The sequence below is a fragment of the Phytophthora infestans genome, genomic scaffold (genome assembly GCF_000142945.1).
Source record: "Phytophthora infestans T30-4 supercont1.32 genomic scaffold, whole genome shotgun sequence".
In the NCBI taxonomy this organism is placed as follows: domain Eukaryota; phylum Oomycota; class Peronosporomycetes; order Peronosporales; family Peronosporaceae; genus Phytophthora; species Phytophthora infestans.
Genome location: NW_003303727.1, coordinates 1,197,407 through 1,216,748, shown reverse-complemented (window position 1 = coordinate 1,216,748; position 19,342 = coordinate 1,197,407). Strand labels below are relative to the sequence as shown.

Genomic DNA, 19,342 nt, shown 5'->3' with positions numbered 1-19,342 from the left:
TAGTCAAAACGGATACGCGCATTGGAATCGGAAGGGGGTTTACCTGGAGAACCCTCCCGACGCGCCCCACCTCCCGAACGAACACCAACTCAAACATACCATTCGTACTGATGGATACATTTTTGTGATTATTAAAATACTGACTAAAACTACTAATAGTAGAAAATTTCTACTATTGGTATTTAATACCAGTACGAAAATCACAGAGAAAATTTACCAATCTGATCAGTTCGCGTTTTCTTCTTCCCGAGCTCGTGTCCGCTTCTTTCCCAGCTCAATTGCCTCGGCAACCGCACTTGCATCCCACAAGCTCCTATTGAGCTGCAAAAAGAGTATCGTCTCCAACGTCATTGGGTTAAGGCTTCGGCGCAGACGTGAGAACACAATTCCTGCACGTGAGAACAGCCTCTTCACGTCATTAGATGTAGGCGAGATTCACTTCAGGTCCTCTCTAGAAGAAGTCACTTCCTCCTGACTCAACGCAGCTTCGGCAAAGGACTGATGGGCATCTTCACCTTCCTCCTGCGGTCCCGTCGCCACAGTATCGGAGGTCTGGAGAAGTTTTACTACAGCTGCTCGTTCTCCTCTTGTCAGGATATTCTCTCTGCCAGCCATAAGCTTAACGACCCCATTCTCGAAGTCGGGATATTTACCAAAGAGGCTGTAGGAGACAGGAACAACTCCGCTCCAGGGTAATGCTTGATGACATGATCAAACAGAGCTCGCACATCAAGCAGGGACACCGTCGTTAGTTGTAGCTTCTTGTTCACACTCTCCAAGTTCCTGAGATCTTCATACACAGCCTTCAATCGAACATTCTCTCGCGGGGTGGGAATGAAGTCCGCCAATTGGTCGTCGATGCGGTCCAACTTCGAATAGATGCGAAAATAGCGGTTGATCATGGAGAAGGTGCTGCTGCAGCGTGTTGCATTACGATAAACGGGCATGAGAGCGTCTGCCTCGCAGAGATGATGCCGGCTCTTGATCGTGTTCAACTTGCCCATGAGCGCATGGAATTTATCCAATATAGTCCATGAGGGCTTGGACGGCCAAGCTTAATCGGTGGCTAGCGCACCCTATCATTGGAACCAGTGTCTTGTTTGCAATTGATACATTCACAGACGCGTGATCGCACACGTAGAAGCACAGCTGATAGGCATGAATCTCGTATGTGTCTAACACGTCGTCAAGCAGCTCGATAATCGCGTCCGATCCCATGCCTGACTCGTCCATCAGAGTCGATAAGCACAATAGATACTTGTCGTCCTCAGTTACACCAATGACCGCCACGAAATGCGTACCGTCCTCGGTCCATGCGTTGATAGCAAAGCCAATTTTCTTGCCACGCAGTCGAAACTTGATCCGCCCCTGAGCGACACTTTCCAGCCTGAACATGTTCTTCTTAAGCGTCTTCACGCTCACTCGGTTCAGACGAGTATACTTCTGTGGTGAAGTGCTTTCTCAGAAATAAGAGAATGGGCCTGACAAGGGGTCACTATCCCGAATCAGGGACAATCTCAAGTGATTAGAGAGGGTTTGGATCGCCCGGCGCGGATGCACGTTGCCTGAGGTGGATTGGACATGACGAGCAGCATCCTGGATGAGCCGATCTGGTATGAGTGACCTACCGGAAGGCAAGATCCACCAAGGAATAACTCGGATCCACCCTTACCTGGGTTCACTTAGGGGGGTATGGGATATACTATGTACGGGTGGATCGAGTGTGGATCTTATGAAGGAATGATGGAAGGCGTCTTCTGAAGGTGGATCTGGTATCAGCGACTAACGAGAAGGCAAGATCCACCGCGATATGTCCCAGATCTTATACTTCTGAGTCCGGATCCAAAGGGGTGAGGATCCCACACGGAGTGACCTGGATCCAGGATATGGGGATAGTGAATGCAGTGGATCTCGAGCTTTCGTGGGACAATGGAGATCACAGACGGTCGCAAGACGATGTTGGATGATTGGAGAGCTCAGATCCATGACGAGTGTACTCTTACAGTGAGGTGGATCAAAGCGACCTGGATCCGGATGAGTGTACCCATAATAGGGTGACCATAATGATTACGCCATGGATCCGGTGGATCTGAGGATAATACAGCTGGGATGATGGGTCAAGGAGAGAAAGGACATACAGCCGATCCTGGTAAGGGATTTAACGGGTAAAAGACATAGAAAGTAAAAATCCAGGCAGGTATAGGCTTAAGAATCAATACGGACTTCTTTTTGTACAGTAACACGCAAGTGCCTTCCTGCCCTCAAGAATCGAAGCTACATCGGCCGTACGAGCTCGGAGAAGGTTGAGAATTGTGAATCTAGTGTTGGTAGTGATAACTGGATAATACATTGGCCAGATCCTACAACCTAGTGAGCGTTTCCTTTACACGTGCAGATCCGACAGGTTAACCGGATTTACTACTTGGCCGGGTACACCCAAGCAGATCTCAACTCTCAAGATCCCGTCACAGGAGGCGGCAAGTACCACGCAAAGGAAACGTAGAGGCAAGGGAACACACCCGCAAGGCAACCCTACGGCGAGATCCACGATCTAGGCCCTGGATCCACTTAAGCTCGAATATTCGCTTAGGATCCAGAACCATCCACGGACGCAGAGTGAAGGTTTTCCACTGCTGCTCCACCCCATCCCCACGTCTCGCCAAGACACTCAAGCTTCACCACTTGAACTCTTCGGAAGTTACCGAGAGAGCAAGATCCCGCCCTACCGACGGGTACACAAGGTGAGGAAAGTTCAGCAGAACACGGATCATCGGGGGACCCCCTCCGTTAGTCGGTGTCTGGGCGCAGTTGGTAAGTTGGATCCAGCAATCTCGCAGATTTTGCTGATCCCGCTACACCACATTTCCGCGTTTTCGCCTTTTCACACATGCTCAGTTCGCGGTTCTCCAATGATGATCCAGTCCAACCAGTGATAAATTGTCCTGGAAAATTCATCACCCTTCGCGAAAGTGTCGAGGCTACCTTCTCGCCGCTGAATCGCCCGGAATTTGTCCTCGTAAGTATTGGCATGGCACTGTACGAGATGTTCCACCAAGTTCGTGTACCCAATGCCACGAGCTTGCTTCCGACAGGAGAAGCAGATCCGACACTGATGGTATCCGTCGCCATCGGGGACAATGAGGGCTCTGGCAACGGATCTTGGGGCGATTGAAGACATGGTGAGCGGCGTAGAATGATGGTCTTGTGCTGGTTTCGGCAAATTGCGGAATGACAGGAAAGAAGTGCTCTCCTGTAGCGAATTGCGCATGCATCCACGAATACCAACCACCGATTGTATAGGTTTTTAAAACTGGTAGTATATGTTTAATAGGATGAAATTGGGGATTGGGGGCCAATTAGTTATTGCAATAAGTTACTGCCAGTTATTATTACGGTTATTGAATCTTACCAAGCCCTGGTTCAGCAAACTCAATACACTACACGATTAAGTTTTCATGTGCCCGCGAACGATTTGTTGGTCTAGATCGCATTCACACTTGCTCAAGAGTGGGCAATTGTCGCTTCATTTAGGATGATCGATGTATCGCTCTACTTTCAGCCACCGACTAGCATAGCTGAGGGGTAATATAGCTACGTGATATATTACAATACATTTCCACTGGTATCCTTTTGAGCGAGGCATACTGCATACGCTTGGCCCAGTTCACAACATTGCAATTCTATGAGACCATCGGATATGTTTTGGGGTACATCAAATAGCCCTATTTCTCATTTTGGGTACGTCGAGCTCCATATTTTTTCCTTTTCATCGGCCATCTGCAAATCTGGTCTCATTTTTAAATCTAAGAAAAAGAATCTGTAGAGCTCAAGACAAAAGGTCAGAGACCAAGTGCAATTCTATCATGATGGTCACTTTAACTAATTATGCAAAGCTAGCATCGTGCGCTGAATCAATTGACTCATTCTCTTGCATATTAATTAGAGATGTTGAGAATGGAAATAAGGCGGGACCTTATCTCTAGGTTTTAATATCTTAGACAGGTATGAAGTATGTTTTTCCATGAATTATAGTAAACAGTGCTGCGGCTGCAAACTAGGCGCAGGAGATGCATTCAAGCGCCAGGGATATACAGAACGGAGTGTACGAAGTATACTGGCGTTAAATATGTGTCAACACAGCACCAATGTTGTCTGCATTTCTAGTGGCGGGCAAATATAAATGCCAGCTACTGACATTGACTGAACGTTTTCTCGCAGTAGAAAAATATTTGTTTTAGATTTAGTTCGATATTAGTAAAGTGGTTGTTTAATTTACACATTTCGAAGCTTTTTCGTGCACCGCACGACTCAAAATCGTACTCCCTTTGCTATCGATGTCGGTAACTCGTAACCGAAAAGCTCACAAAATGCACCAGAGCGAAACAGCGTAAGATTAAGGTTCGAGTCGTTTGCGAACAAAACGCACCAGAGCAAGATTAAGGTTCGAGTCTTCGTGAATGATGCGGAATATTGCACGCAACCATGATTCTCGGGGTTGTCTTGAGAAGCTATAAGTTCAATATCCGTCGGATTGTCTTTTTCTACTTCGAAGTTGTTCTTAGAGCATTTAATACTTTTATCAAAGCATTTAATATTCCATGAAATCCGCTCTGGAAATACCGGTACCGATACCGGTATCGCATTCTTCAGCTATCGTCCTCACGACATTTAACAGTAGGCTTTAAGAGACACGAGACCAAAAAACAATCAGAAATGCTAAACTTTACAGAATCCAATCCGTCTAAAACCATGAGCCGTCGGTAGCTGGATCTTGAAACGCGAACCCAGTCTGTAAACAGCTTCCCCAAGCCGTCAGAATTGGAGCCTCGTCCTGTATTGAAATAGAGTTCTACTCGGCATACAAGAAACCCATAGCCGATTCTAACTACTCGGCAGCTGCAATACACGATCAGTAGTCGCCAGGACAACCCCAAGCTCGGTTGAATTCATCTGGACATGCTGGAGTGTCAGCACATTACTGTGGATCTACAGCTCCCTCGCGTCCCTTTCCTCTATTCGTCCTTGGTCTTTGAAGATGCATCACCGTACATGTCACGCAGCTTTTTCAGCCGCTGCTCGGACTCTCGGGCTTTTCCAGGAGACGGCGTGTTGCTACGAGGTCGTTCATCGCCCTTGGACATGCCTCGCTGCACCAGCACCACTTCCTCTCGCTTTGCTGGACTACGCGATCGCTTCCTTGTGGTCCAGCGATCCAGCTTCAGCGACAGCGAACCCTTGTAGCTGGCTGGTCGTGAAGCGTAGTCACGTCCGACCGCCTCCGCCTTGCGACGTTCACGCTCACGCACTTGCTGCAGCAAGTCTCCGGTAATGTCTCTGTCACTGTAACACGACAACGAACAGGAGCAGTCACAATCAAGCACGACAACATCAACGCTCTTATTAAAAACGTACCCAGCCTTGTTGCGAGTGCGACTTCGACTGCGTCTGCGTCGATCACGCGAAGCCGAACGCGATCGCGATCGCGAGCGGTCACGACGGCAGCCCCGACGTCGATCGCTATCTCGTCGACTGTCCCGATCCCGGCGACGGCGGCCTCCATCGCGGCCTCTATCACGTCCTCGCGAACGTGAGCGCGATCGTCCAGCGGAGCGGGAACGAGACGGCGAGCGTCCACGGCGTTGCTTGCCTTTGTCGACTTCAATGTCTCCTAGACTCACTTTCTCCGTATTTCCATACGCTGGGAATGAGACCTGATAGGGCACAAAAACAATAGAGTTAGGGGACGGCACACGCGCTAACCGCACTGTATTTCCCAAAGCTCACCCAGAATTGGTCGCCTTCCTCAACGGAATCAATAACTGCGTCGTACATCTACAAACCAGAGCATTCAGCTCAGCACTCCTCTGTTCTATACTTCATACAACGATCAACCACTCACAGCAGGTTCGTTCTCCTCATCCGCATACATCGCGCGAACTTTCGCGCCTGGCTTGAGTCGATCAACGATAGCCAAGTTCTCTTTGGCACGCTCCTTCTTACGCGAGAGCAGCAGAAGCTACGACAAACCAAACAAAAGCCTCGTCAGACCTCTACTGCCTGTAGAAACGAACCGATAAAGCGACGTTCCCCCCCCCCACCCAACAACTAGGCTCACTCCACGCCAAATCTCCGTCGCATTCCACTCCCAGAGTCACTTACCTTGACTTTGATCCCGTCCTCGATCTTCTTGGGGATACGCGGCAGAATGGTGCCGAAATAATTGTTCTCTTCCAGCAACGAAATCAGCCACTCGCCAATCGTTCTACAGCACCACAGAAAACTCGCTCGTTAGCACTCCAAGTGGCGACTGCCTGCTGCAGTAGAGTCCAACGAGTTACAGCAGCTGCAGTCGTCCTTACCACCCAACGGCACAGGGTCGCCCAGACTCACGTTTTCAGGCTCGGATTCGCCGATGCGTTGAACTCCTCCGAGTCTTCCAGATACGGCTCGAACCACGTCCACAGCTCTTCGGGGTCGCAAGTGAAGCGAAGGTACAAGAAGCCCACGACGCGAATGTATGGTGAGTCCTGTGGGTATTCGCAGCAGTTAAGAACCCCCAACATTTAACCGCTTTTATAGCCTATCTCCCGTACACTGTGTCGCAGTAAGCCCTGCATCTGCTTGCGGGTGAGGCGCATAAGGAAAAACTTGTGCAGCAAACAGAAACAGCTCGACGGAATGCGCGCCGTACCAGGCGACCAGGGCTCTTCGTGACAGCAGGGTTAAAAATAAAGGTTAACGTCATTCCCCAAGAGACGATAATTAAACCTCTCTTGTACCTGCATGGTCCACTCGGTAGTAGATCTCGTCCACCACTTCGTGATACGTCCTGAACTTGTAGAGATCGTGGAAGTAAGCGGACTGGAGGATGTTCTGGTGCAGCAGCGTGTTCAGGTTGTACGTCGTGTCATTGCCGTAGCTGTAAAGCCAAAGGGATTCGGGTCAATGCAGGGCTAAATCAAAATGCTCAGGCTAGAGCACGAATTAAGCCGCGACGTCGACACGTACATTGGCAGCTCATCCTGCTTGACGCGGCGCTGCGTCTCCTCGGGCGGCTGGTCTTCCGCATTTTGATCACGCAGGGACTTCTGCAGGGCGTGTCGTGTCAGCGCAGAGCGGGACATCGCGCGGAATTAACCTTTAGTGAATAGTTGTGTGGTCACATAAATTTAGATGATTATGGAAAATGGCTTCATGAATACGGCAAGTGCTTTGTGCGCTCCATGCCATGCGCTGCGTTACGCAGTGCGTAATGGTGCAGGGGAAGAGGAAATACCATCGGTCAGTAGAAAACTACTGATCTGTCCCCAACGCGGCGCTGCCTGCACAACTACTGATTTCACAGCTACTGGGGTGCTGTTAAGTTCGCATTTGCATTTTCTTTTAGTGCTGCCTCGTTTGGTGTTAAGTTCGCATTTGCATTTTCTCTTAGTCCTGCCTCGTTTGGTCTATCAGTCTCTGACTCCGGCGCGTTGGCTGCTCGCGACGCTGGGTTCGTCTTCCCCGCGTAGATTGATAGACCCAGACGAAATTGACTGACTCGTGTTCGAACACCATCTTTAGGCGCGCTGGCACGTTGGTACTTGGCTCCCACGTCAACTCTGTGTACCCCACCCATTGAATAAGGTAGTATACGAAGTTATTGACCCACCGTTTGGCGTATATTCTTTCTACCTCGAAGAGCTAAGCATTGTCTCCTCTACGAGCTCGGCGCTCGTTTGCAAAAAGACCTCCTCCTCTACTGACAACGTCACGTAACCCACCACCTATGGACGATGCACGCTCGGCGTCCAGCTCTCGGTCGACTTCTTTCGGTATGCTAGCTTCTCTGCTTAGACGAAGCTGCCAAAAGGAGCTGTCCAGACGTCGCTGGATCGTTCGGGCGTGACGCTGTCGGGGGTTGAGCGGAGGCATCGACCAAAATGGCGAATGCCACCGAAGTGCACTCCACAAAAACAACCATATAAATAGAGGCGTTTTGAGCAGCTAAAAAATAGTACACAGAAATAACATGTTGACGTTGAAGTAGCTGGGTACACGACGTATCCAACTGGTTACTCTCAGGGTACGTTAGTAGAGTTCTATCTACTCACAGAGATTGACTCCCCAGTCCGTTTGCTGCTGATATTTATTGAGAGTGAGGATCAGTAAGATAATCTATTGGAAAGAAATACCTTAATTATTAATCAGCATGCAACGATTGCAATTGTTTGTGTCGTTAGTTTCCTTAAAGTTTGAGCCTATTGGGTGAATTGTAAATGGAAAAGTCGTCCCTACAAAGCATTTTTTGCTTTTTTACGTGCATGTTTCGGATGTGGTCCCGGTTTCTTACCTCTTTTGCCAATTCGCTCGGGCTCCGGTGCTAGTTGTGGTATCTTTGTTTGCGGGTTGGTTACGAGGCTTTCTGTCGTTGGCCACGGGAGAAACTTAAACGTGTAGGTATCCTTGAAGTGCCCAATTGAAAGCCGTTGTGCGTCGTACAGTTCTTCAAGTCTCATACCATGTTTGGTAGCTGCACAAATCGCGTGTACACAGGGAAATTGTTCGTCCTCCCAATTTCCACAAGTGCACAATCTGCTGCTTCATTTCTTTTATCAGACATCAATTGGCCGAGTTTAAAGCAATACAGGTTAAACGCATCAAGCGGTTTTGAGCTGCGCAGATCTTTCCCCATCCAATTATTGGCTTGTTCGGAGATGTTTGAAGTAATTTCATCGTATGTTGACAGGCCAAATTTCTCGAAGAACTTATACTTAACCCAGTTTTCAGTGGGAAGCACTAGTCTCTGTTCGGTACCGCTCGGTGTGATTACCTCAGTCTTCTTAGTGAGGTATTCTGCGGCTCCTGAATTCGAAATCTCCAACTCGTTCATGTACAAGTTGTAGTCATTTTCACAGTCGGAACGAGCGATAGAGCAGATTGTTGCTCTGTCTTGAAGAGAGAGTCTATGGTTGGCTCTGTTGATATTATCCATGATATGGCGGAGGCAGAAGCGGTGTCCAGCGGATGGGAAAACTTCGGCAACTGCAGAAATAAGACCCTTTTGACGATCAGACAAAATCGTGATTCTCTCTACTTTAATTGCATCTTTGACTGCCCTCAAAAACCAAACCCAGTTGTCGTAATTTTCGGTTGGTACCAGAGCAAACCCAAAAGGTATGATATGATTGTTGTAGTCCTTTGTAGTGGCAACAAGAAAACCCCCTCGCTTGTTCATGTCTTCCTGTAAATGAGCGCCATCAAAACTAATCAAATTTTTAGTCATACTCACAATGTGGGCGCCTGCGTTCGGGACAATGCAAGCACGCTTGAAGGTCACGCCATCGCTCTCGCTCTCATATCGCCACAAGGAACCGGGATTCTTACTTGCCAGAAGCTCCAAGTACGACTTCAATTTTTGGTAGCTCTCGAGTAAATCTCCATGCAATTTTTCGTCCAGGTCCTGCTTGATCCTAGAAATCGAAGATTTGCTGACATTGATGCCCTTCCCTTTAAAAAACTTCTGCACAGCTTTCCCTGAAAGAGTTGAAGTTGAGTTGGCATGAGCTGGCAGAATTTCACGTGCTACTACAGCCGATAGTTGAGCTTCACGGACAGACCGGTTCCTTTTCGCCTTTTTTTCACGAGGGATATTTCCCTCCGCGAGTGGTTTCTGAGTAGATCCAATGTTTTTGAGATGGTTGTGGGCGAAGTTGGCTTGAGTAATCTTCCATACCCCATTCTTTCCGTGTACATTGATGAAGAATGGGCAGCTTAGATCTTTTGCCGGGGTAACTTTATCAAAGAACTCCATGCCATTTAGTTTTTTGCAGACGTACTTCGCGTTTCCTGAGTTGTTTGGCTTCACACTCGAAGATTGTACAATCAACTGGAATCCACATACCGTTGCAAAATCGTCACATGTTGCCCTTGCTGCTTTTTGTGTTGGAAACTCAGTGTCTGCAATATTGGTTCGCGTCGCGTATACTCCCCCATACTTTTGGCTGGAGCGGTCTGAGGTATCAACTTTTGCGTCTTCCCTCAAAACACCCATGCTTATAGCTGTAGCGATGTCAGAAAGATCTACCACGAAGGGAGAACTCCCATAATTCGGAGGCGGCTTTCGAGGCATGGTACGCTTAGGGCAAAAGCGGTTTTGCTGAAGGCAGCAGAAATGTAGCTATGATTAGAGTTAGGTACGGATCGAACTTAATCATTTTCTACTGATTGCCGTCTTTTCTGCGCCGCGTTGGGGACAGATCAGTAGTTTTCTACTGACCGATGGTATTTCCTCGCAGGGGAACCAAGATGGCATCACGTGCGCGCTGGCGTGCGCGGTCTGTCAAGAAAAATCCACCCAGCAGTAACATGGTACAGTGTATTAATACTGTATAAGTACTGTAGTGAGTACACGTAATATACATACCGTATTTGAGATCTCCTACTTCAGACCCAATATTTTTGAAGTTGTATTGTTGCAAAACACACAAGATCTGTACACGTACCGACGCATCTCTATCACGTATTATTTAAACAAAACAATTTAGCTATCAAGTTCTTCTTCGGGAACTACGAAGTTTTCTACGTACCGGTATCCACAGCATGGCGCACTACGGGCACTTCTTCCAGCAACCGTCGTAGCAGCTCCCAATCAGGTTCACTGTCGGAAAGCTCCGTTCCAGCCTCTAAGTTTTCAATGGATACCATTTTTGCTTTCTCAAATCCGCTTCTAACCGTTTTGCGAGACAACGCATTCCACGAATTCTTCGTCCAACCTATTAATTGCTGCCGTGTAGGCACTTTTATCTTAAACGAAAGCGTCGAAGTTGAAGCGCGTAGTTGTTTCAAAATGTTCTCCACCCAATTTTTCCGCATTTGTCTTTTACAGAAATCTGCCTGAATAAGGAACGCCTGATATAAATTAAGAAAGAGATTGCATAAGCTGACAAGTTCGGCTCGTAGGGCTTGAAGCGAAGGAGGATCATCTACTACGCGCCATTTTTTAAATTGAAATCAAAGTCAGTGCCTGGATTGTTGTCAGTACCTTGCCCATCACTATCCCATCTCCCTAAATCTTTCCCGACTATAAAAATTGCGAGGTTATTAATTGAAACCCCGTTCCTTATTCAGGCAGATTTCTGTTTTGGCGCAGGGTATATCGGTTGGCGCCTTGGGTGTTCGGCTCGACTGAGGCGGGCGTAACGTCGTTGTGGGTCAAGTTTTCGCCGCAAAAGCCTCATGAGCGTGTCAGAAACGACGTGCTTCACGTGCGCAGTAATCGACTCCAGTTGACTTCAAAATTAGCCGTCATTCTTGCGCGGCGGATACGTGCATTTAGTCATAATTATCGCCTCTAATAATTTAGCTGGGGTAGTAAGTTGGTAAAAAGGGAGAATTGGTTGGTTTCTTGGCCTGTCGATTTGTCGGTCCGTTGGCGGTTCTTCAACGGCGTGTCTGCTTCATATCGCAGTGCAATGGGATAGGCACCCAGCGTCCCCTTATCGTCCGTCTCTTGGGTCCAAGTTAGCAGCTCTTCAGCGCTTCCAGCCACATGGACGCGTCAACGTCGTGGTCGGCGTAAACGTACAGCTCCTTGTGGTTCTCCAGGCGGATGCAGAGGCCGTTGTCGTGGCCGCTCCAACGCACTGCCGAGATGACGTCGAACGGCTTGTCAGCTTCCTGTGGGTCCGAGCTGCGCTGCGTGCGGCTTCGTCGAACAGTCAAATGTCCGTCTGTCAGTGTCATGAAGCGCTTCTTCCAGCTGGGGAGAAGCCCTCCCCGCAAATGTAGATAGCCCTGCATGTCGCAATCCTGCGTGTCGTCGCCGTCATCGCTACTCAGCACGCTCATGGCTGTGTGCATGTAAGGAGAACTGCCCTCTGCCTGGTACGAACGCTGCGTCGACAGGTCGCTCGCCATGGTCCGACGGAGTGGCATCGGTCCCATCATCTCTCCGCGAGAGAGCGGAGCTTCCTTTAGTACCTTGAGCCACTGTTCGCGCGATTCCTGGTCTCCTGCCTGCGCATAGAGCACACGTCCACTGGAGCTGGTGATTTTGAGGCCGAAGCTGGTCATGTCCGAGAGTTCGGCCTTGGCGACGCGTAAACCGCCTCGAACGGGCAGGTCGAGGCATTGGGTGCCTCCTCCCAACACGTCCGAGGCGATGACGCAGCACTGCGTGTAGTAGGTGAGCGCTGCGCCGTTAAGTAGGAAGAATCGCTTTTTCCACGTCTTAAAGGACTGGCCACGCTTCCAGAGCCAACCGTAAAAAGCGGAGCCCTTGAGTTCTTGTATTGGGATGTTCATCATGGTGAGGCGGTCGGTGAGCGAGTTCGAGGCCGTTGACGCCGCCAGCGACGACGAAGAGGACGACGAACGTGTCTGCGAGAGAGGAGACTGCGCCAGCTTGCGCTTGCTGCCCCCGTTGGGACTGAAGCGGTGCTGGCTGTTGCGCATACTTGGGTGGCCGTCGGATGTCCCGGGGGACTCGTTGTCACCCAGGATAGGGAACTCGGAAGTGTTGGTGTCTACGAAGGTGTTGCCGATGGCGCTGCTCTCGCTTTGGTCCATCATGCGATGCGATAGGCGTAACGGAGCTGAAGGGGATCTGCTACAAAGTACGGGTACGTCCGGTTTCCTCAACACGAGTTGTTCGTGAATGTAATGCGAGAAAAACGACACGGGAACTTGTAGTCGGCAGAACTGACTATGGATGAGGGGAAAAAAAGAAGACGTCTGAACGCAGCCCAACTGTTTCGAGCGGGTTTTCACCCGCACTCACTATGCTGAAATTTTGTTTTTGTTCGGAGCTTTCCCCGAAATTCCCTCAAAATGCAGCATTATTATAAAAGTACAGTAATGTAGTCAAGGTTTTTGTCAAGTTGGGCCGTGAAGACGACAAGCAACTTTGCGATTCTGGTGACACATATATGTAGGCAACGCAGAACAGTGAAGCCACTCGCACTATCCGCTAATCGCCGTTATTAGTCGACGTGACTGAACTAACGCTCGCGTCGGCTATCTAATAAACGCCACGCAGTTACACCTTAAAAGTGAAGGGCGGTTTTTGACGTTGAAGGTAGTGGCAACAAGAGGAAATGGAATGAGGCAAACTGTGAAAGCAATAAAAACCGACGGCCATGATAACTGCGGGGGCTCTATGCGGGTCTGTTGGTTGTCGATTATCGACTTGATACGTCGACATTGAAGACCTCGTTTCCCGCTCGTACGCTTGTTGGCCTACCAGACTGGTATGGAGCCGTACCAAGTCACACAAAGTCCACTTAACTTGGAGTGAGCCATTCTGGATTTGGTCCAGACAAGATCTGGGCACTGTGGCAGAGGCAAGTTACGAAAGCTGCCGACAAGCGCAAAAAAAAGAGCGCAAAATATCACGTGATGTCGAAAAATCGCAATACGGTAATCGTCTCGTATTTGGTATGGCAATTAATTATGTTCCGGTATTATTAATAATACTTGTAATAAAACATTGCAACCAGTTACTGAAAGAACACTCGCCACACCTTATTGTGTGCTGGCTGCTCAGGCTCGGCGTCATGGATTACTGTATTCGTTTGTTCGGCGTTGCCAGCGACGACCATTTTGCAGGATTTCCCCTCATTCATCTCGGCGTCATGTCGCCATGAACCTCAACGCAGACGCGACGAAAGACCGCCAAAAAGGATTGCAGAGACAGGAAGCACAAACAAGTTGAGACTATAATTTAAAGTCTCAACTTATAATCTAAATACTGTACACGCCGCTGCCTGCGACGCGACACCGACTGATCTCCCACCGAGGAGAGGAGCGGTGGCGTCAACAGGGTTCAGCGAAGCCGGCCGGGTGGGTGGGTGTCTTCAAATTGAACTCCAAATTGGAGACGCTCCATTGTTGTGTACACGTGAATTCTAGTACAGTAATGCAGAAAATACCTTTGGTCCAAAGGTATAGTTGCATGTTTAATTGACAGCTGTGGGTAGCTCCTGGTCCCCCGCTTCAAGGGACACATCGGAGATGTTATAATAAGTGTGGTGAGATCTAACGAGGGCCCTCACACAAAACGTGCAGCGGCTAATACCGGTATATGAGCACGACAGTGCGTTGCCACTGTTGGTGACTTTTCTAGGTGACTTTTGTTAAATCACCCTTTAGTTTTTTTTCCGCCTTCGCTTTGCTCCAGCGGGTGGGGGGGGCAAACAATGAATTATATTTCTAAGTCGAGAAAAGCAGCATTACTATATCGGAAAATCTACTGACCAGGTTGTTTTTACATAGCCGTGCGACAAATGACCAGGGTATTGACCAGGTAATCAGTACGGTATTGACCAGAATGTAATTAAAAAGTAAATTACAATGATGTGCAAAGATTCCCCTTACCCTATCAAATCTTAAGATTTTGTACAACGGTGGGCGGTGAAACGTTCTCCTGGCCTCTCATTTCTCAATTTGCGCCGAAAGCCCACAATGAAGCGGAAACTGTGTAATGTGGAAGACGTCGACTCCGACGAAGACGACGAAGCTGTGTCAACGTTCAGTGGAGGAGGAGATAGTTCAGGCGACGACAATGAAGACACGGACCGGACGCAGCTAGCCCACGGCACGCAGTTAGTTCGGGAGGGCAGCGAAGACTCACTCGACGATCTCTTACTCCAGGAAGATTCATTTGAAGGGAAGGAGCTGAAGCGGCTCCACGCCAGTTGAGACGCTTGGGAGAGGTATCGAGTTAATTACTGCGAGAAGGAGAACGCGCATCTAGTCGTTCAAGAAGCAGAGAGTGTGTCGAAGCGCAACAAGCAGCTGCGTGAGTCCAAACGTGCGAAGAGTGGCCGGGGCGTCCGCTACTTACCTGACGACTTACCGCGGTGGCGACGCAGGTATATTTGCACCCATGGAGCGAAATCTCGGCGCCGTGGTATGGGAAAGCGGCAACAGTACCGACTTCGTGGTACTGGCGGTCCGTTTCGATTCACAGTCGAAAGTATTTTCGTCAAGGGCAAGTGGATTGTAGAGGTGAAGAACCCTATATATACGCACAACCACGCGCTATCCGAAATGGTGTTCGAAAACTATTCACATAATCGGCAGATACCGATGTGTGAGCCTATTGTTGAAGACCTCCGGCTGATGGTTCGAGTGGGCGGTAAAAGTTTGCGCATTTACGATTACATTCGTGACTATTCAAGCTACAAGGTGACGCGCAATGACGTGGCTAACCTCCTAGTCAAGATTCGCAATGAAATGCGTGGAGAAGCAGACGACGATTTGGCTGTTGCAGAGTTTCTTATAGCGTTTTGTGAAAAGGACAAAGACGATGTGGTTAGTGTGGACGATACATCTTCCGGAGAGACCGGTGCTATTTCTCTGACTACGAGACGTATGCGAGCCACGTTCGCCAGGTTTCCAGAGCTCTTGTTGGTAGACTGTACCCACAAAACCAACAGGTAAGGTTTTCATAGGGAATTTGCCAGGTTTCATTCCAGGTTTATGCCGGGTTAGACACCAGGCTTTCACATAGGTGATTGGCCAGGTTGAGTATCAGTTATAAACCAGGTTTTAATCCTTACTAATTCAGTTCACGTTTGTACCTTCAGATATGACTACCAACTTTGCAGTTTAATGGTTATGGATGCGTTCGGTCGAGGGCAATTCGTGCAGCATTCGTTAATTGAAACGAATTCCGACTGGCACATGCGCAAAGCTCTTATTCACTTCAAGACTGCCAACGTCGGTTGGGACGCACTCCGTGTCGTGATGGTCGATAAAGACATGACGGAGATCTCTGTGATCCGTGAAGCTTTTCCTGAAGCGACAGTTTTGCTCTGCCATTTCCATGTGTTGAAGTTTTTACGTGGAGTTGTCCGTGAGGCGCGCTTCGGGCGTTATTCGCCAAGTGAATACGATGCCATGGGTCATCTCTTCGCTAACTTGGTGGACGCTACTTCAGAAGAGGTCTACGCTAAGAATTTTTCTCTTTTAGAGACGTTTTCTTGCGCTCAAGGCAACGTGTCGTTTTGGAAGTACTTTTGTCAAAACTGGGATCAAAGCAAGGATATGGGGACACACTACAAACGTCAAACATTGCCGCATTTTCGTAACAATACGAACAACCGTATCGAGTCGAACTTTGGAAAGATCAAACTCGATCTTGACGGTAGTTGCTCAATGAAGGAGTGTCTGGAGTCTCTTCTTCGAACTCAGCGTCGATGCGATAACGAAAGTCTGGCAAGGGTGGCGTTTGAGGGGGCGTGGACACATTACGGCTACGATCAAGAGCTTAATTTGGTATTACGTCTGTGTACACCTTGGGTAGCATCTACGCTGCAGCCTGAGTATGAGCTCGCTATCTCCGACGTCGCGGTCCGGCTGTACACATTTAACGCAACCTCTGACAACACAGTGGAAGTGGAGCGGGGTTTGAAACGATACTCATTTAGCAAGGTTGACTGGATTGGTGATTGTGATTTTTCGACAACTCTCAAGCTTCCATGCCGCCATGTGATATGCTTTCGCCGCTTTGCTGGACTTGTTCCGTGTATTCCAGTGTCCTACATTCACTCGAGATGGTTAATTAAGGATTCGTTGTCTTTGACAAGCTTGCCACACGTGGATGTTTTCAATTACTCAAAGACTACCAAACCTATCGGGGAGTACAACGTGGATTCGGTGCTGGATAGTAGACAAAAATACAGCATATCAAGGAATCTGCTAAACCGTGTAGCACAGGAGCTAGCTGACTTGCCGATGCGACTTTTCAGCAAAGAGATGGAGTACCTGAAAGACTACCTGGGCCGACTGCGCACTGGTTTGCAACCTGTGGAGATACCTGCAGGTGAACCTGTGAAAAAACCTGTAGTTCAATGTGTGGAAAAACCTGGTACGCAACCTGCAGAGAAGCTATGTCATCAATCTGCCGAGCATTCTTTAAACGAGTTGGATGGAGTTGAGAATGGAGACGACGAAAAAGAAGATGAAGGCGAGGTCACGAATGACGCAGTTGTAGAACCTCCAGAACAAAATTTGGAGGTTCAACCTGATGAAAAACCTGGAAGTGAGCATGAAGAAAAACCTGTAATGAACCCGGGTGAGGTGTCTGTAAAGAAACCTGAGGAAGAACCTGTATTGTCATCTGGCAGTAAACATGTTACAGATCGTGTAGTAGATCCTGTTACGAATCCTGTGGGTACACCTGATGTGCTAGATGAGAATCCACCCAAGCCCATCAATTTGAGCAAGAAGGTGCGGCGGGCTGGGCGACCGAAAACAACTGCAGCGCAAAACTCCAAGAAACGAGCCACAGCGCGTAAGAAATTCAATACACGACTGGAGAAAGGCGGAGCGCTATCATTTGAGGACGTCGGGGTTGTTGCGCGCGTCCTTGGCGACATAAACATCAGTTTTACTGATATTTCCAAATTGCTGGATGTTTATCCAGTACAGTATGAGAGTGCTGCCCGTAAGCATCCAAAAGTTGGTGGAGATAAGAAGCCGATTCTGAGCGCTGCTCTACCGTTCCTACTGCCTGCTCCATTAGTGAAGAAATCCTTAGATGTAATCTACGAGTCTGGCGCAGCTCCGTTGCCAAGCCAAACCGATGAAGAACCCCGTCAAGATTACCGGTATTGGCAATTTTTCGCTGTATCAAGTCGACTGCATGCAGAGGGTATGGACAATGAAAGAGGCTGTTGTGATGGGCACGAGACTAGTGGAGTGGTTGAAGTGTGTACGCGTCCGAAAGAAACAAGCAGAAGAAGTTCTTAAGCGCGTTCTACAAGCGCATCCATTTGAAATCGTGGAGGGTAATATCGGTGATTTCGATTACTCTACGCTGTACAGACTCCAACCGAAGGACTGGATAAGCTCAAAGATATTTGAAGCAATGGGAGAGATTTGGAAAAGAAATCATAGCGTGACCGTGGTTACAACTGCAGGGTTTAAGCTCAGCAGAAAGGTCAAGGAGGTCGACGTGCCGGCTGGTTTGTTGGACAAACTTACGTCTATCACTTCCAGATTGGTGTTTATACCTGTTAACTTTGCGCAAGTGCATTGGACTGCGATTATTGTCAACACGACGACGAAGAGCATTTTTGTCTACGATCCGCTGGGGGACCAGGACTACATCACGTTTCTCACCAAGCTTCAGAGCAGCATCACTAAAGATCAAGCGTTCAGTAGCTTCAAACTGGTTTTGGTCGCGTCGCCGACGCAAGACGATGGAAACAGCTGCGGAAAATACATTCTGAACTTCATGTGGAGACTGCTTGACGAAAATGTGAAGAGTGCGCATGAGGACTCTGGACTCAATATCTTCCGGCTACGTGTGCTAGCAGCCCTGCTTAATCTGTAATACATTTGTTTACTCTGTGTAATTGATGTGTACGTATTCCCGTTATAGCGTAAGTACCTGTGCAAAAGACGCACCAGACATGAAAAGAAACTCGTCCATGAAAGACAGAGAGAAAACGTGAAGAAGCTATCGACGCCTTGAATAAACACAAAGTGCTCAAACCTGGTAAGCGACCGGCATCAACCTGGTTTCCAGCCTAAAACCAAAGCATTATTGGAAAAAAAAAACAAGTTCGAAAACCTGGCAGAAACCTGTTTGAAAAACCTGGTGTAAATCCTGACACCAAAATAAAAGGAAAGGATACAATCCATCTTATCACACCTGCACTTACACCTGGTGCGCAACCTGGTATGTAACCGGACACGCAACGAAGACGGAGCTACAGCTCAGCTTGCAGCCGGATGTCGTCCAAGCACCATGATTACTTTGGAGCCCGACTTCGATATAAAATGGACGCGCAGATCTCTTTATGAATCATTTAGTGAGTATTCAAGAGCTGCAGAAAACCAAAGAACATCCATTTATTTATATTACGGTTTTATTACAGGTCAATTTTATCTTACAGCCTGTTTTTACCCTGCCAAATTCAAATCAGGAGATAAAACAGGTTAAATTCGCGCGGCCATGCAAAAAAAAACTGGGCAGTATACTCGTTCTTACTATATAATTATATTGTTTAAGAATGTAACGAAGTAAAATGTAAAAGAATATGTTTACTTGTCAAACATTTGTCGGAAGAACGATATTGCTTGTGTAGACTCCATCTTCCTTCTCCTGTTCCGGATATTCAATGAGTGGTCGAAAATTCGAGCGTGATGTAACCCTTGATAGGGCGACGTACAGCTGGCCATGTGAGAATCACGGTGTAGCAAGATATAGCCCTAGATTCATAAGGGTTTGACCTTGGGCCTTGTTGATAGCCATTGCAAACGCTGGCTATACAGGGAACTACTTTCGACGTAGGCGAAAAGGAAACTCTCGAGCATCATCGTCACTAACAAAAATAATCCGCGGAATTAG

The 19,342-nt window shown here is 48.3% G+C and overlaps 2 protein-coding genes across 2 annotated transcripts; both read right to left on the bottom strand.

The window, feature by feature from the left end:
- Positions 1–5,012: 5,012 nt before the first annotated feature.
- PITG_14198 (pre-mRNA-splicing factor 38B, putative) lies at positions 5,013–7,136 on the bottom strand (the record flags this gene model as incomplete). The annotated part of the gene is made up of 9 exons (XM_002899257.1): positions 5,013–5,340; positions 5,413–5,711; positions 5,785–5,832; positions 5,900–6,016; positions 6,160–6,262; positions 6,391–6,527; positions 6,594–6,706; positions 6,780–6,919; positions 7,009–7,136. The coding sequence occupies 9 exons, from the start codon at positions 7,122–7,124 to the stop codon at positions 5,013–5,015; spliced, it is 1,401 nt and encodes a 466-aa protein (XP_002899303.1).
- A 4,366-nt stretch (positions 7,137–11,502) lies between these two features.
- PITG_14197 (uncharacterized protein) lies at positions 11,503–12,662 on the bottom strand (the record flags this gene model as incomplete). The annotated part of the gene is made up of 1 exon (XM_002899256.1): positions 11,503–12,662. The coding sequence occupies one exon, from the start codon at positions 12,550–12,552 to the stop codon at positions 11,503–11,505; it is 1,050 nt and encodes a 349-aa protein (XP_002899302.1).
- Positions 12,663–19,342: the final 6,680 nt, after the last annotated feature.